Source organism: Hippichthys cyanospilos, chromosome 10 (genome assembly GCF_059441005.1).
Source record: "Hippichthys cyanospilos isolate Australia breed blue-spotted pipefish chromosome 10, RoL_Hcya_1.0, whole genome shotgun sequence".
In the NCBI taxonomy this organism is placed as follows: Eukaryota; Metazoa; Chordata; class Actinopteri; order Syngnathiformes; family Syngnathidae; genus Hippichthys; species Hippichthys cyanospilos.
This window is the reverse complement of record NC_142378.1, coordinates 14,056,844-14,073,933: the sequence shown is the minus strand read 5'-3', so window position 1 is coordinate 14,073,933 and position 17,090 is coordinate 14,056,844. Positions and strand designations below refer to the sequence as shown.

The 17,090-nt window shown below is 38.1% G+C and overlaps 1 protein-coding gene across 3 annotated transcripts in view; it reads left to right on the top strand.

Annotated features, from left to right (window-relative positions):
• lepr (leptin receptor) overlaps positions 1–15,289 on the top strand; it is a 38,407-nt gene extending 23,118 nt beyond the window's left edge. For all 3 annotated transcript variants that reach the window (XM_088425580.1, XM_088425581.1, XM_088425579.1), the window contains 17 exons: positions 737–866; positions 1,740–1,927; positions 2,154–2,299; positions 3,192–3,333; positions 4,814–4,974; positions 5,054–5,159; positions 6,348–6,447; positions 7,043–7,257; positions 8,107–8,261; positions 9,018–9,171; positions 9,271–9,353; positions 9,429–9,642; positions 11,187–11,393; positions 11,461–11,544; positions 11,653–11,746; positions 11,886–11,961; positions 13,809–15,289. In XM_088425580.1, the coding sequence (XP_088281706.1) occupies positions 737–866; positions 1,740–1,927; positions 2,154–2,299; positions 3,192–3,333; positions 4,814–4,974; positions 5,054–5,159; positions 6,348–6,447; positions 7,043–7,257; positions 8,107–8,261; positions 9,018–9,171; positions 9,271–9,353; positions 9,429–9,642; positions 11,187–11,393; positions 11,461–11,544; positions 11,653–11,746; positions 11,886–11,961; positions 13,809–14,627 (3,074 nt within the window). In that variant the 3' untranslated portion in view covers positions 14,628–15,289. The remainder of the gene's footprint in view (positions 1–736; positions 867–1,739; positions 1,928–2,153; positions 2,300–3,191; positions 3,334–4,813; positions 4,975–5,053; positions 5,160–6,347; positions 6,448–7,042; positions 7,258–8,106; positions 8,262–9,017; positions 9,172–9,270; positions 9,354–9,428; positions 9,643–11,186; positions 11,394–11,460; positions 11,545–11,652; positions 11,747–11,885; positions 11,962–13,808) is intronic.
• The last annotated feature ends 1,801 nt before the right edge of the window (positions 15,290–17,090 follow it).

Genomic DNA, 17,090 nt, shown 5'->3' with positions numbered 1-17,090 from the left:
TATGGAATATTTTGGTCATTTTTCAGTCATTTTCTACAATATTTTAGCCAAGGGATGGCACACTCCTGGTAGTGTGATAACCAAGTGGCTGTACAGTTTGAACTTTAACATGTTGTCCCCATCTGGGTAAAATTTCAGCTCCTTTGTGTCTTATTTCAATGCTTTCCCTTTGATGTGAAATGCTTTTGATGTAAAGATCAAAGGGTTGGACAAAATACTGCATAAGAGTTAATGATCAATTGGTAGTGGGTATGATCAGAAATAAATAGGCATCAGCTTTCATTGATGCATGAAAACATTTAGGATGCAAATATTTTCAAAAGGTTTTGTCCTGTGAGGTGTCTATTCATGGAAAAATCAAATATGTAATTCTGTACATTTGACATGTACAAATGTACATACATTTTTCTGGATGTAAAAAAAATAAAGAACACACACGCAAAATAGCCCTACACTTGGGAATCTTCAAATAACCTTGGTTCTAAAAGTCCAGGAACATCCTTTTTATCTCAGAAAGCTAGTTTGAGGAAGTACACTTTCATGGTACTACTTTCAGTCTCATGTGAATATAATTTCACTGTTATGACATGCACCAAAATAGCTCTTATCTTTGGAATGTCCAAATTACTCAATTTTGGAAAGACTTAAAACATTTTTTTTCTCAGGAAGTAACACTTAGTTTGTGTCGTTTGGTAAGTTTCAATCTCATGTGAATGTGTTGTCAACGTCCTGACAGGTACCTGTTTGAGCATGCTGTGCAGGATTGATGAAAATCGGGGAACTTTGACTTGTGATTTGGGGGTTCCGGCACTTCCTTCAGTGAGGCTGAACTCTGCTCTTGTGGCAGTTCGCCTACAGCGTTTGATGTGAGTATCAAACAGCTTTTGTTTGCTTCCTGTTATTTTCCACGGCGCGTGCATGTCCCCAAATTGTCGGTTTCTAATTTAAGAATGCATCTGACCTTTGATCTGCTGATGTGAAGTCACTTAAGTTCACACAGTCAACTGGCTGTTTCTGTGGGTGGACAAAAGGCTTGTATTTAAAACTCCTCTAAATCATTTGAATGTCCATGTTCATTTTGGTGTGGCTTGGCTCAGTTGGTAGAACCTCCCGAAGGTGGCGGGTTTAATCCTCACTTTGCCTGCCTGTAACCATATTAAAGAATGAAGTGCCTATGTTAGCTGTTAAACTTTATTTAAAATAAATAAAGGCCGTTATCCATTTACCTTCCCGTTTTAACAATAATAATAACAATAATAATAATAATAATAATAATAATGATGATGATGATCGGATTTTAAATCGATCGTTGTGTCATTTTATGTAAGACTGGTGATTGCCTGTAATGTCATCATTTTTTTGAGCAATGATGTCATATCAAAGATTGTTAAATCATGGCTAAAATGCTTTGTTTTGTACAAATTATAAAAATGTTTTTGTTGATGCTTTATAAAGAGAGAAGTATCACTATATGCATTAAATAAACAAATGATTTAAATAGATATATTTCCTTACCTTGTCATTGGATCGGTGATCTGTTATTGATTAATTTCAGACTCACTTATTAGAGATCGTGATCGAGCCTAAAAATCGTGATTGTGTAAAGTGTAATAACAACAAAATGGTGAAAATTTACTTGAAATGTATATATCTTAGGAGATGTACTGCTGTCAAATGTAATAGTCACATTTTTTTTTGTATGTGATGTCATTTAGAAAATACTTTTTCTCAATGTGCAGGTCCCACAAAAATGACACAAGAGTCAGCAACCCTAGTATGGAATCTTATGAACCTGTTTTCTGTGAAACAAAAGATTCCTCCATGTGTTCAATTTCCATTGGCGCTTCAAGTTTTGTTGCTGTTGTAACTGTCAACATATCCGGTTGTGAAGCTGCACCAGTTCTACTCAATGTACCAGCTCGATCTAGTAAGGAGGATTTTTTTTTTCTTTAAACGTTTTCTTTTTATGTGTTTTTGCTCTTGCAAAAAAAATTGAAAAGGTCAAAACAAAGTCAGAACAACCCAACAATCAATTGATTTTTAGATAAAGTTTGGTTAGGGTGAAAAATCTCAGTACAGCATTATGATTGTAATTGTTCCACTGATGCCATTAGTGCTTGATTTGACTTTTTAAATAACATTTTATCTTACAGTGAAACTGGCAACTCCATTGAACCTCACCCATTTCCAGACCATCAAGCCAGAACTAATTTTACAATGGGATGGGCCAAAAGGCTATGATTCTGCTCCATTAAGATATGAGGTCCGATACTCAAATGTAACTCATCCTTCTTGGCAGGTGAATAATAATTCATAGAACACTTTTTTGAGTTTGTTACTTTTAACTGTGTATAAATTGCCATTTTCAAATCCACACACCTACTCAATGATGCTCACATAAACAACCATTCTAGCACTTCATTATGATCAGTCGAGATCAGATCAGTTGGGATTTCAGCTGTGCTGAATCAGTGACATCAATTAACTGCTTTTCCTTCATTCATCACTGTAGCCTTCTCCCACCTACCTTTACATACTGTAAAATAGAAATGCTTACACAATTGAGGTACAGCAGGTTACTTTGCACCAATTTACTGTGGCCAGCAGCCACATGCAGAGGAGTAAATACAGGCGAGAAGCGAGCCTGGGTTCTGACTGATGTCGTAAATGGCTAATAATATTAGCTGTTTTCTTCGACTTTTGAGGTGCACACAGTTGATGGCCCTAAAAAAAATATATATTAAACTGTGCGGTGAAAATGCTACCTGACGGGGTTTCTGATTGGTCTAATTATTTTAATTAAAAATAAAATATTTTTAAATAACAACTGACAATGAAGTGACGCACAAGACTTCATGTTATTCATGCAGCAGGCCACAAGGTCATCCACATTCAGTGTTCACCTTTAGGCAATGTTACTTGAGCCTGAGGAGCGTTTAACATTCGACATGCTAAACTTGGCCAAACGTTTTAATCGGGGACTGAAGCCTGTGAGTCAGTCAATAAAATATTGTTATAATTTAATAGCATGCATATTTCCACCCATTTAAAGTCAAATTAAAGTATATTATTGGCCTCTTTCATGAAAAGATGAAAGCGAAGAGACAATTATTTTTTTACCCTTTGAAGTATTTAAGGCCATTGGGGAAACAATAAGCAAGTGTTTTCTCACCTTGCCCTGCTGCCTGCAGGTGGTGTATGCAGGGCTGGAGCGTAGACTCATTCTGGATCTGGAGCCAGAAGTCAACTACACTATACAGGTTCGCTGCTCTCAACTGCATGAATCTCCATTGTGGAGCGACTGGAGTGAGCCGTATCACATCTTCCTTGGCAGTAAGAAACACTTTATTTTATGTTGCTTGTTTTGACAAAACACAAACCAGCCGAAAACGGACAGACTGCAACGACCACAGCAATACAGCAAACAAACAAACAAGACAAAAAACAACTGCAAACAAAAAATGCAAAAACAATTTTAAATAATGTAGTAGTCCAAAAAAGGATGCAATCACAAAACTCAAATGGAAGCTAACTTACAACAAAGTGCAAAAATCACCACTGACATTAAAACAGCTGCAGCAAAAAGAAAAAAAAAAAAAAAACATTAAAAACAAAAATCTGAAAAAATGTAATCGTACAATGACATAGAGGCAAAACAACGCAAGTGACACCACTATGGGGTGGGACTGAAAGACATTGACCACAGGGGTACCCGATTGCGTTCAATCAGAGTTACGGCTGCAACTAACGATTATTTTAATGGTTAATCTGACAATTATTTTGTCATTTGAGGAATCAGACTTTTTTTTTTTAAACTTTTTTATTTTTACCTTTATTCAAAAACAGAGCATTCGTTCAAATTGACGGTGCACAAATGCACAAACATGAATTATGATTTAGTTCCTGGTTTGGACCATAAAATGTAAGAAAACTGGCCAAAAAATGTTCATCATTGTTTTCCAAAATAAAGGCAGATGTTTGTAAATGTCTCATTTTGACTAAACAAATCTACTCCGTGTGCTTTCCTGGAGCATAAATGAAACCTGAGAATGTTGACTGTTGAGAGGCTAAAATTTCAGGGATTTGGATGATTTGACATTCAACAAGGAAAAATCAATTACCCAAAGTGGTTGATTAATTTCATAATGAACTACTACATTTACTGATTATCATTGCACCTCTAGTTAAGCTTTAGATTTGACATGGTGAGTCTTACCTCGCTAACATCCTCCTAAATTTGACTGATTCCTATCCCTCAAGATTAGAATTCATTAATCCATTGACCTCAATTATTTCCTAGGTAAATTCATCTCAGTGCTCAAACATTAAAATCGGCCGTTGCTCATTTGCATTAGCCTTTATTAGGCCACTCGTCATATTATGGTCAATGTCAACAGACTGTAAAAGTCAGCTCACAATAATAGTAATAACAGACCTGCTACAAATCACACTTCGTGAACTCATCTCGGAAGCATGTCCATGCTGTTTTAATTTACCTCACTTATTTTGGTGGGGAAAAAAAAGATGATTGCTGTGGAATACTTCCAAGACTCTAAGTGACAGAGTCTTTGTCCCTCAGACTGCAGACTAATGAAAGTGTTTGCAGATGCTCATCAAGTGGATCGATCAATATAATGTAATGTGAACTAAAATATTTTTCTGTGTACTGCTTTTTCATTCAAGAAGTGACCCATTTACTATATTCTCAAAAATATCATGCCCTTGAACACTAAGCTTTTTTTTCCTCATAAAAATAACTGATTGCTCATTGGCTCATTTTCTGTTTGGCCTGTGTTTCTATTTGTATGTTTAGTGGTGAGCTACATCCCTGAAAAAGTTTTGGCACACCCGGGGGAGAACGTAAGTGTTTACTGCGTGTTCAACGACCACAACATCAATGCCAACTCCGCCGTGTGGATGCTGAACTTCAAACAGCCACTCTCTTCCAGCCAGTATCACTCGGTCAACCAATGGGTAGGAGTGCAAGCTCATCTCCTTCGAATGTACCTGGTACATTTCCAAACCATTGTTCTCACTAAATTCTCCTAACCAGGTCAGCCAGGTCACATTACAGCCCTCAGACTCTGTCATGTATGAGCTGCTGCAGTGTAGGGCTACAAAGGGGTGGAGCATCCCTTACAGCATCATCTATTTAGAAGGTGAGCCGTTGTCATAAAGAACTGCAAAACTACATTTTTAACGTCTTAAAAAAATACAAATATACAGTAACCACACATTTTCCAAATATAAGCAAATTGCGTTTGAAGGATTACATTTGAAATAAACAAATGTTAAAACAAGGAATGATTTTCAACAAACTAGCATGTTATTGGAAAAATATAAAATAATGAAAAGGTTAATCTTATGGCAAATCAGAAATTTTAGCATGTTTATTGAATGACCTGAACCTTTTGAAATGCATATAGAATTGAATCTGTTTTATTGAAAGTGTCGTTGGGAATAAATAGGATTTTTTTTTTTACTGGGGTTTTGTGAAAATGTTGAATTTTGGGGAAATTCAAGGTGAAAATGCCACATTGAAAATGAATAGGGAATTCTGGGGAGAAAAATGTTGAATTCTGGGAAAACTGACTATTTGGAATGAGAAACATTCTAGCCTCCATTGCGTGAATTTTTAAAGTATGATTAAAGTAGAATGATGTGAATCAGATCATTCATGTGCAAGGGGATGCATGTTAAAAATGAATGTGTAAGGAATAAAAAAATAGGAATCTGTGAAAGAGTTCACTATTAAGTGTGAACGCGCCCAAAGTCAGCTGGGATAGACTACAATACAGTGGCAAACCTAATGTAGATAAAGGGTATTTTTGAAAATTGGAAGAATACTATTATGGGTATCCAAAGCTGATTATGATATTGAATTTTGATCTGTTTTCTGTCAAAAAAATGTAGCGGATTATAAAGATCTACATGTAAACTCTCCAACATTGGTTGTTATAATTTCTGTAGTATTTATTTGAGGTTGAATTTGTGAAAGCCAAATGTTAAAAAAAAAAAAAAAAAGGCGACCCCCCCCATACTCTTGCATGTATCACTGATGATGTCAGATGAATATTGGTATCGGAAATTGTTCTAGGCTGCAATCGGTACGTTATCAAAAGTGAAAAAGTTGTATATGGACACCCCTAGATATTATGTTATTTGAATGTATTTATTATTCTCCTGCTTTTATCACTGATGTTTTGAAGGCGTTTGTTCCTGCTTCCTGCCTTTGACAAAGGCAGGAAAGAGAGTTGAGACATGTGACAATGTGAACTTGAGTATCGCAACCAAGCATTCATTTTCCATAAACTAAAATGAGTGTACATATCTCTGTGTTTTTGCAGGAGCCACTATCGACATCAACTGTGAAACTAACGGTGACATTGACGCTATGGACTGCAGTTGGAAAAACACTTCGTGGATCAAACCAAAATTCCAGTACATGTAAGTCATGACTTGACAGTTGACCTCATAGTGCCCTCACATGGCATGTTAATGAGTGCTCAAATCAGCGCTTGTTAGCATGTGCAACTTCAATGAACATAGTGTACTGAATGACACAATGCTCCCTCGGGGCACACCCTTGAAATACATGTGTCCAATCCTGCACAGCCACAGGACGCCAGGAAGTTGCTCAATATTTTTTTTTAAACCTCTGAGCAATATATTAATATATTAATCTGTAGAGAAGTCAGTGAAGAGCAAAGCATTTGCATTCATTGCATTCCTGTTGAGACATGCTTTATAACTGATATGCCACAATTTTTTCTCCGCGTCTTTCTACTACTACTTCTTGTAATATAGCCAAAGTACACTTAATTTTCATTCATTATCAACAGTTTCCCTAATTGAATAATTAAATATAAAAATTTAAAAAGATTCCACCGCCATTTCATTACAAAGTTCCAATTATGGAATGTCATATTTGCAAAGTTGTAAAGGATTTCCCCATCATTTCATCACAAAGTTCCAATTATGGAATACTGTATCACATTTGCAAAGTTTAATGGAAAAATGATCTCAAATGTCTTCTCCATAGCTGGACTGACCTACCCTGTGATGTGATGAAGGAGAGAGAGAGAAAGGGGGAGAAAGTTGGAGAAATGGGACCTGAATGCCTGCCGGTCCGATCCAAGCTAGAAGCCTGCACCATTCAGGATACACGGAGGAATTGCTATAAACTGTGGCTGGAGATACTATCCCATCAGGGCCCTACCAGATCCAAACCCATCTACATATCGCCTCTAGATCATGGTAGGGAACTTGTATGTCACAACTCTTGAAAATCCCAGTACACTGGACCCCCGGTTTACGACGTCCCTGCCTTATGTTTTTTTCACCTTACGACGTGTCCTGCGACTTTTTTTTTGTCCCCCCTTTACACCATTTCTTTCGCCTTATGACATATCCGACATGGTAATCGGTGACCGTAATGATCGGATTAAACAGTTTATGTGAGACTTGCTGCATTGAAGATGATGTGGCCTCTTCCACAGGAAAGTTTTTTAAAAAAAGGAATGGACGAACCACTGCTTTTTTCTTCTTCCGGATCCGACATATATTGCAAGACCTTGGCTTTAATAGGATGAAGCTAGAACTCACTAGATGATGACCAACTAGCTGAACTCCGTATGTGCCAGCAAATGAGAAAATGAATATTCACTCTGGATAGTGTGGATTTGGGGGCAATGTAAACCAGCATTTAGGGACGATTTGGTCATAAAGGAATGTGTCAGTGCAGCTGCCAGGACATTAATCAATCTTGGGAGCAAAAATAAATGATCAGCTTCATGGCACAGCAAAGACGTGGTGGCTCTTTAGGTTAAGACTCAGCTGTTTACCTGCACTTCTTTTGTGGACAAAAATGTACATATTCTTGACAGAGTGTCAGATGGTCGTTCCAATCAAAAAGACTTGATGATTTGGCACCAACAAAAACCACAGTTGCCTTTGATTGCTGAGGCAACTCCACTATATTTTACAACGGAATGTAAGCCTGATCAGATGAGAGGCAAACTGTTTTTGAAGATAAAAACAGTCCCAATCGCGCCCATCACAAGAATCTGAGAACTAATGTCTTTTCCTACATTTTCTGACTTGCAGTAAAGCCCCACAGACCATCCAATGTTAAGGCAGAGAATTTGAAAAGTGGAGTCCTGAGGATTACTTGGGAGCCTCCATCTTTGCCTGTGCAGGGGGTCCGGTGTCAATTCCGTTTTCACGCTCCCTCTGCCATCAGAGCTCTGCCAGAATGGAAGGTGGGCTATTTTTGGTTATTTACAATAGCTAAGTGAGTTTGATGACTGAATATTAATATGAAATACAAGATATTTAAAAACTGACATAGTACAGTCAGTAAAAACAGATGTAACAGGGCTGAATGTCTGAGGTTAAACAATTTGTTCTAGGATGATGACATCCCCCTCAGGCAACATTAGAAATAGTAATATTGAAAGCTGTTCTTTTTGGATTTTTGATGTTGGTTATTTGTTTTTTTATTTTCCATTGAACAATTCTAATAGCAAAAATATCTGACACATACTGTACAATCCCCATTTATAAACCCTAAATATATAATGTTAACGTAATTAGAAATATTTCTAGACACAGTTCGGGAGGGCTGCTCTCCCTCCACGGACACCAATGTAACACTGAGTGCATTGCAAGAAAGGTCCTTCAAAGTGGATACTTTTAGTCGGCCTATTTTTAAAAGTTGACTTACCCTACCCGGTCGATCTTTTTTGCCCTAGCCCCAAGGACAACATAATGTCAGTTTTAATGAGCGTTCAAAAAAAGGTCTTATCCATGTTTTACAGAAATTATGTGAAATTTATCAATCAAAACATTCCACCTATTTAACATTGTCTCGAGTCAAGTTTCCATTCTGGAAAAAACACTCCTTTTCCTAGCCCCGTCTTTTTTCAGTCAAGAATGATTCTGAGATAAGTGAGAGGTGGTGCTCTATCACCATGATCTCATCTCTTGGCTTAATCATTTCTTTTCATTAAATGCAGCTCAGTAGTCCAGCGTGCGTATCGCCGGCAGAGATTCCGATTCCAGACATGTGCCAGGTGTATGCGGTACAGGTCAGGTGCACACCTGCCAACGGCAGTGGCTACTGGAGCGACTGGAGTGAAGTGATCTACTCTGTACCTCAAAACAATCGAGGTATCTCATCATTAATTTCACCTCCTTCGCGAGATTTAACACCTTCCGGAATAGTATGAACCCATGGTGTCACCTTTTCACCTGATGTTTCTCCTGCAGCTCCAGAATATGGCCCTGATTTTTGGAGAATTCTTGAAGATGATCAGCACACAAATTCAACAAATGTTACTCTGCTGATTACGGTATAACATGCATGATGAACATATCCAGTTTGTCATCGAATCATGACAAATAATGTGTTGATTTTCTATTTCTAGCGTCTTCCAACAAGGAGCCGCTCCTATTGCATTGATGGATATATCGTCCAGCACCAAACTTCACGTGGCATCGTGAAAAGGGAGAAGATTGAGCTGGTCTCCTCCTATAGCTTTGAATGGAAGCGAGATATCCAATTTGTGACAGTGGAAGCCTACAACAGTCTAGGGAGTTCCAGAAAAAACTTTAATATGACATTGGGGAGACGACCGAAACGTGAGTTATCAACAACTCCAACCATACGGCTGGTATTTATTATACCACATAATAGCTACTCTTTTTTTTTTTTCTGTTTGACTAATGCCATTTCAGAGGAAAAAACACTTTAGCATTGTGATCGAATCGTGTATTTGCTGTTTTTGACATTTTGAAAGGCCCAACGTGGAGTGCTTGATTCACAGAAAAACAAACACACTTGAATTTTTTATGAACTTTTTAAAATATTTACTAAAAAAATCTGAATATGCTTTTCTGGCAAAAGCAGATCAAAGAGCAATTTTGTGAATCATTGAACAAATTTAAGGAACAAGTTCAAATTTGTAGAGCATTTTATTTTTTGCTGTTAATCACAGAGAGACCTGAAGATTTTTTTTTTAACTAAGTAATAATAATAATAATAATAAGACATTATTAAGTGCTAGTATTATTATTAATGCAGTTTTTAATATTTAATGCATTGTTGGCCCATTTTCCGTCTGTGTTGGGAATGTCCGACGGCATTTAAATGCATCATACATTTTTATATAATTCTTTCATGGCGGTATGTTGATGCTTGTAGTATTGACATCCACTCATTAGTTGGTATGCTTTTGTGGCGTGTTAGTGACATGTTATGTTATATTGTTGACGCTTCCTTGGCATGTCAGTGTGCATCAAATAAACAAATGTATGAATATATTTTTTCTTAAAAGCCCTTACATAGTATTTAAGCACCATTACTCATTACTCAAGTACTCGTCTCACCCAGAGTTTATTGAAATCCCGTCATACAGGTGACTTAAATGATTGCTTTTACATGACTAATCTTCCTGATAGTAAATATGCAATGTAAATTAAACTTGCATCCGTCACAAGAACACATATTTTATCCACCGAGCCGTCCTTGAACCCTGTGCGGTCTGAACCGTGGCAGCTGTTGCGTACGGATCATGGATTGAGTCTAACAAAACCTGGCGCTTTCAAACACAAATTAACTGTCATTTAAAATCCATTTGGGGTCATCTGAAGGATCTTGATTCTTAGTTTCGTGATTCCATGTGTTTAAATGGGATGCAGGGTCCAAAATTTACGTCGCAAACAGCAATGCGCAACCGCTTATTTCAAGCCTTGATGTGGAGAGGAGAGAAGTGTCACGCAGTTGTGGGGTTTTCTGATTTTACACACCTTCATGCCAGATTTATACTGTGGGTGGAATGAGCCCAAAATGTGGATTTCAAATCTGGCCTTGAGCAGTCGGCAGCCTCCTGTCAACTTGAGCACTTTATGTTTACAGTATACTGAATGCATTCGACGCACTAGCAATTTTTCTTCCTCTCCTTACAAAACGCCCGTCCAAGCATGTAAAGGGGAAAGCTAGACGTTGAGTTTGTCCTTGGAAAAATGAATATTAGCTAGAGTGCTAGTAGAGAGGATCTCAATTGTCAGTGTAAATTAGAAGCAGTACGCTATAAAACTTGGACAGTCTGTGCTTTTTCGGTTAACTTGGTTGAAAAGAGAGCTGGTGAATATTTTATAATTGCTTTGTCTTGTGTGCGCAACAGGCCGGAGTGTGAATTCTTTCCGCGTGCTGCTTATCAACAACACTTGTGTGTCTCTTCATTGGAGCCTCATGGACAACAGCACCGCTCCACTCTTCATGGTGGTACAGTGGGTACCGCAGCAGCAAGATTATTCCTACCCGAGCAAAGTCCACAGTGGGCACACATGGGCTAGGGTGCCCTACACTGACCATTCCATACACTTAAAAGGTAACACAACTTCATTGCTAAGAAGCTCTGTAGAACAAACTAAGATGAAACTTGGTCTTGATTTCAGGGGATTTTTTTGCATCTGAAAAGTATGGCTTCTACTTGTACCCTGTGTTTTCTGACGGTGAGGGTGAGCCGGCCTTTACAACAGGTATGCAAGCTATAAAATGCTATTTGGGCTCTTCTAATGTTATCCCATTCCAAAAGTGCTACAGCACTGGCACTTCAACTCCTAATACATCTTTCCCACAAATTGTAGCGTCCAGAAGAGACCCCGCAGCCTACACGACGTTGCTGATCATTGCACTACTCTCCCTTGTCATCTTCATCACCCTCGTCCTCTCCCAAAACCAGTAAGTATTGCATACTTGCTTCACAGGTGACAATTATATGAATTGAGCAGCCACACCAGTGTTTTAGCTGATGGAAGAATATCAATGGGAGTGCTATGAATATCTACCTATCCTTCAACCAATTGTACTTTATGGTTAGGATGAAAAGGTTTGTGTGGAGGGATGTGCCCAACCCAAAGAAATGCTCATGGGCAAAAGGACTCAACTTCAAAAAGGTAAAACAACGCCTGCAAAATGTCACTCATCCATTTTCTTCCACTTTCATGTATAAATGACCATAGCTTATGTAACATGTTAGTCAACCCTTGACTTGACATATCAGGGCTGACTGGCAGTGATTCACACTTATTTTCTCACACAAAGGCCAATTTACAGTTGCGAACTAAATGAAGCACAATTTTGGAATGCAGAATTCAGGAAGGCCGGATGGAAAAACCTTGCGCACGAGCACAGGGAGAACTCGTACCGTTCACAATAAGTTAGGGATATTGTAAAAGACTCAGTGGATGTCATACATATCTGTCATATCATACGTATTTGTTTCAGCTGAGGTTTTTGAGAGGCAATCATAGTGTGGTGATAGACACACCTCTTTTTGTGTTTTCTATGAAATAGTTTCACAGTGTACAGTGTGCCTGCACTCATGCAAATGATATCGCTAACTTGTTGTATATACATTACACAATTTTATACATTGTTAGACTGTTACTCTCATATATCATTAATTCACCTTACTGTCATAAAGTGTTAACATTTACAACACAAAATAACGTGCTTTTTATCTTGCATTGTACAATTATAAAAACTGGTTAACTACTGTACATTAAAGATACTGTATATGAGTCAGATAATAGCATCGACATTTACTCAGTGGCAAATGTGCAGAGGTAAGTAAGCAAATATGCCAGTGAAGTAAGGAATTTTACATTAATCTGCAACCTTTGTGAGCTATGTAGGATCAAAGCTGCCAAAATAATTAAGTAAATAAAGGTGAAAACGAAAATAACAATAAATACATGGTAATGGAAAGAAAAAATGGAATAAATGAATATATAAATGTGAACATAAAAATGACAATACCTAAATGGAAATGCAGATAAATAATGAAATAAATAAATAAAAGTGAAACCAAAAATGACAATAAATACACGTTAATACACGTTTTTATGAAGGTCTTATTATGAATATTACTCTTATATCTAAAATGTATTTAGCCACATAAAGAATATCAATTTGAATGACATTTTAATGGTTCAACACAGTTTTTTTTTGTTTGTTTTTTTCTCATTTATACATCAACATTGCAGGACTTAGAAGTTTCAATGTGAGGGTCACACTGCATCCTGAAGTGACACAATACCCATTTTTTTTGTGCCTTTCTGACCTGTACCCGATCTTTTAATGGCCGTACGAACGACACAGATCTGATTTTTTTTTTAAATATGACCCAGGCCACTTTGGTATTTGGCAATAAATCCTATACAAACTTGAAGCTTCATTTTCCCATCTCTGAAGGAATGGCAACTCAGTATGCTTTAAGCCCTATGTTGAGCAGAGGGCGCCTTCTAGAGGAGTACAATAATACGACGACTGCCTCTTGAAGGCTTTTGCAGATTCACTTTCCCATCGCTATAAATCCCACACAGATGGCGCAGCACTCTGTTTTGTCTTTTTTTTTTTTCCATCCTAAAACTCTTTGTGTTAGTATATTAGGGAGTGGTTGCCACCAAATAAATAGTTTACATAATTGAAAACAAACTTTGGGAAACACTTATCTTAACCTATCTTGACAGGCAGAACTATTAAATGCTATTTTACTCAATACCGAAGGTCCCATCAACTTTCATCTTTTCACTTGTTGTCATTTATATAACAGACCGATAGTTTTGTGTTCAACTAAACACCCAGATCATCATTATTTTATTATGTTACATATTTGTTTGGTGATATGTCATGAGAATTGTTCAGCGTAAAAATACATTCCTAGGCTTAATAATGGCTGAAAGCAGTAGTTGGGGGAAATAGAGCACAGTCACATTCCCATTTTGTGTTATCTCTGTAGGCTGACACTTTCCACGAGCTGTTCCAGACCTCGGATGTCCTGCCAGCCTGGCCGCTGCTGCTCCCCTCAGAGAACATTTCCAAAGTGGTCATCATGGAAAAGGCTAACATGTCAGTTCTCAGCACGGCCTTGATCCGAAGTCCGCTTCTGACCCCAACTCTCGACGCAGTGTCTCTCCCTTCATTTCAGGAGGGAAACCAAAACATGTCAGTGGGTAGCGATGCCCTCTTGGGTGACATTCCCCCCTCAATCCTAGATTTGGACATTTTAGGCTCTCCCAGCCCACAGCTAGATGATCTGCAGCTCGTTGAGCCCTCACCAAGCATCATGGAGAATTCAGCCCAGTCTTCAGTAACTTATGCCACAGTGCTGCCTAGCAACTCAAAGCAGGAGCAAGAGTCCATTGGTCTCTCCCACCGAGACGGCAGCAGCAGCTCCAGCGACGAGGGCAATTTCTCTGCCAACAATTCGGACATTTCCGGCTCTTTCCCCGGCGCCCTGTGGGAGCTGGAGAGCTGCAATGGCGGAGAGATGGACGATCCGCGTCGATCCGCCTCCTACAACTCAGTGGAGGAACTTTCTGAAACGTCGGATCAAGAAGACGCAACAGAGCAGAAGGACTTGTACTACCTCGGCATGGACTATCAAGCTGAGCAAGAGGACGGCGAGGCCGAGCAGAAAGAAGAGCTGCTGAAAAGTGTTTTATTCAACAGAGATGGCGGCTCCGTGGAGTCGTGCCATACACCCGCGTGTGACTTATCGCCGCTCTACATGCCCCAGTTCAGGACTGCTCCGTACACCAGGCAGCTGCCAGACTGAAAAACCTCATGTGGTCGCCGCAATGTTCCACATTAGATTTCTTGTATTGTGAACGGCATCGCCAAAAAAGACGTTCAAATGGAAATCAGTTCCTGCGGACTCAATTTGACATTGAATGTCAAACAGCGTCGAAAAGCTTCAAATGGTGTGATGTTCGTCAATGCTGCTATTTCTTTGTTCGGTGTCAAGTAATAACCCGCACAATAGGCATGTCTTTCAATGTGATTGGGCCCAGCCAAACTGCTTTTCTGCAGTCATGTTACAATGGTCACTGATGAGGGTATGTGAGCTCAGGTCATGTTCTGAATGAGCATGGGGTTTAAAAGAATACCATAACGAAGACAGAAGGAAATCAGCCATTTCAGACATATTTTGTGATTACAACTCTTGTCAAAGAAAGCTTTCAAGTGAAAGATTTCCCTGTATGCTGCCATCTCTTGTAAATAAATCTTGCATATAATACACGAGGATCTAAAAAAGAGCTGTGTGGAAGCATCTGCCTTTATCAATACAATCAGACCCTTATGTTGTTCTGATTAAGTGTTCAATGTGTAAATCTGAAAACAAACAATGAAAATACCCAAATATGATAAATAGCTGTTATTGCACATTGGTATAGTTTGTTTATTTTTCATGGTGAATATAAATTATTTGTTCTCAGACTTGTTTGTGTGTGTGCTTATTTCATTTTATTTCAGTTGCTGCCGTACATTTCTCAGTTCAGAATTGAAATTTGTGGAACAGTAAGCGCATTTCTCGAGTTCACACAAATAAAACACATTTTTCCCTGCAAAAGACCTTTGTTTCTTAAAAACGTTAGTACATCTCCGAAAAGTAAATATGTGCCACTAACCTTGGCGTTACCTTTAGAACGACAAATTTGTTGGCTCGCATTGTAAACATGAGTCATATTTCGTTGTCAAGTTGTCATTATGCAGTATAACTGTCCTCTTTAGGGATGATCTGATGTAAATTTTAATGACAAATTCAGTATTTGAAATTGAAAGTTACACCGTGTTTGTGAAAGATTTATCACATGAGACTAGGCAAGATTCACATTTTACTTCTGTACACTGCAATTTGTTGACAAACCATCTTATTATGATCCAAAAGGCAAAGAACAGCACTGCACAACAAGAAAAACAAAACAAATAAAACAAAAATGCGAACCTGGAACAGGCCTCCTTGCAGTCCTGCTTTCTTTGGGCCACAAGTTCTCATCCAGAGCACAACGATTTTCTTCACTCGCTATGAGCTATTTTAGAAAACCAGATGATTTATTCCTTCACGCATTTCCCTTTGTTAGAAAAAAAATCAAGATTCACCAAAGATGTATGGAATTGGAACAATATGTAATTTCCGTTTTAATATGGTTTGTAAACATGCCACAACCATTCTCAAAGTTGTATAATGCTGTAAGAGTGAGTAGAATAAATAATATATTTCAACATTTCTGTCAACGGAGAATGGCATCTTGCCTGCCACGTATTTATTTCTCTTTCGGTGGCTGTTGCACACACAAAAAAAACCCAAAACAAAGGTCAGCAACTGTTTGATGGGCGGCAGTTTTTTCGACGACTTCGGAGGCATTTGTTTTTTTTGGTTCAATTAGACTGAACATTTTGTGTTTCAAACCCCTGGCATAGACGTATTTGCAATTTGTTCAAAGAAATGAGAAAATGATTTGTTGCGCTGCAATGATGTGAAAAATGATTAAGTGAAACCTTTTCTCTAAAACAATTTGCTCAAATTAAATTGGTAAAAATCCAATGTGACTGAAACTCTCTCATGACAATAGTAGGATGTCGCCTCTTTGTGGCTGCGACTGGTAAACAGAGCGCAAGTAATTTTTACGTACAATCAACGGACACTTAATAAACCAGTAAATAACTGGTTTGACTGGATCTTCCTTCTCTCTCGGGAAATTGTGTAAAATCAGAAAATGAACAAAGCCATTTATGTGCTTTTTATTGAACTTGTTGAAGCTTTTCGTGATTTATTTCTGTCTTTATTTAGGTTTTTTTTTTTGTTTTTAACTGTTTGGCCCAAATAAAATTTTAGTACTTTCTTACGCCTGAGTAAAAAATGTCTTCAAAAATATAAATGTGGAAGCACTGTACAGTATTTGGGGGATTTGACGGCTCACCATGCGTGGGGATTGGGAAAAAATGGATTTTGATTTTAACAAACAGAGGTATAAAGTCGTTATTTTCATGAATACCTCACAAGTAATACAGTAAATCTAGTTAAGGTGCTGTACACTAAACAAATCCATTCAAAAGAACGTTTTGGTGCGTTTGCATATTTCAACCATGAGAGGGCAGAATACTAACAGTCTTGTGACTCAGTTGAGTCGACCTTGTAAACTCATTGACTTGGCTTGCTCGCTTTCACCATAGATGGACATAATGATGCAAAGACCAAACTAGTTGGCAAAGAACGCAAATCATGTGATGCCAGCTT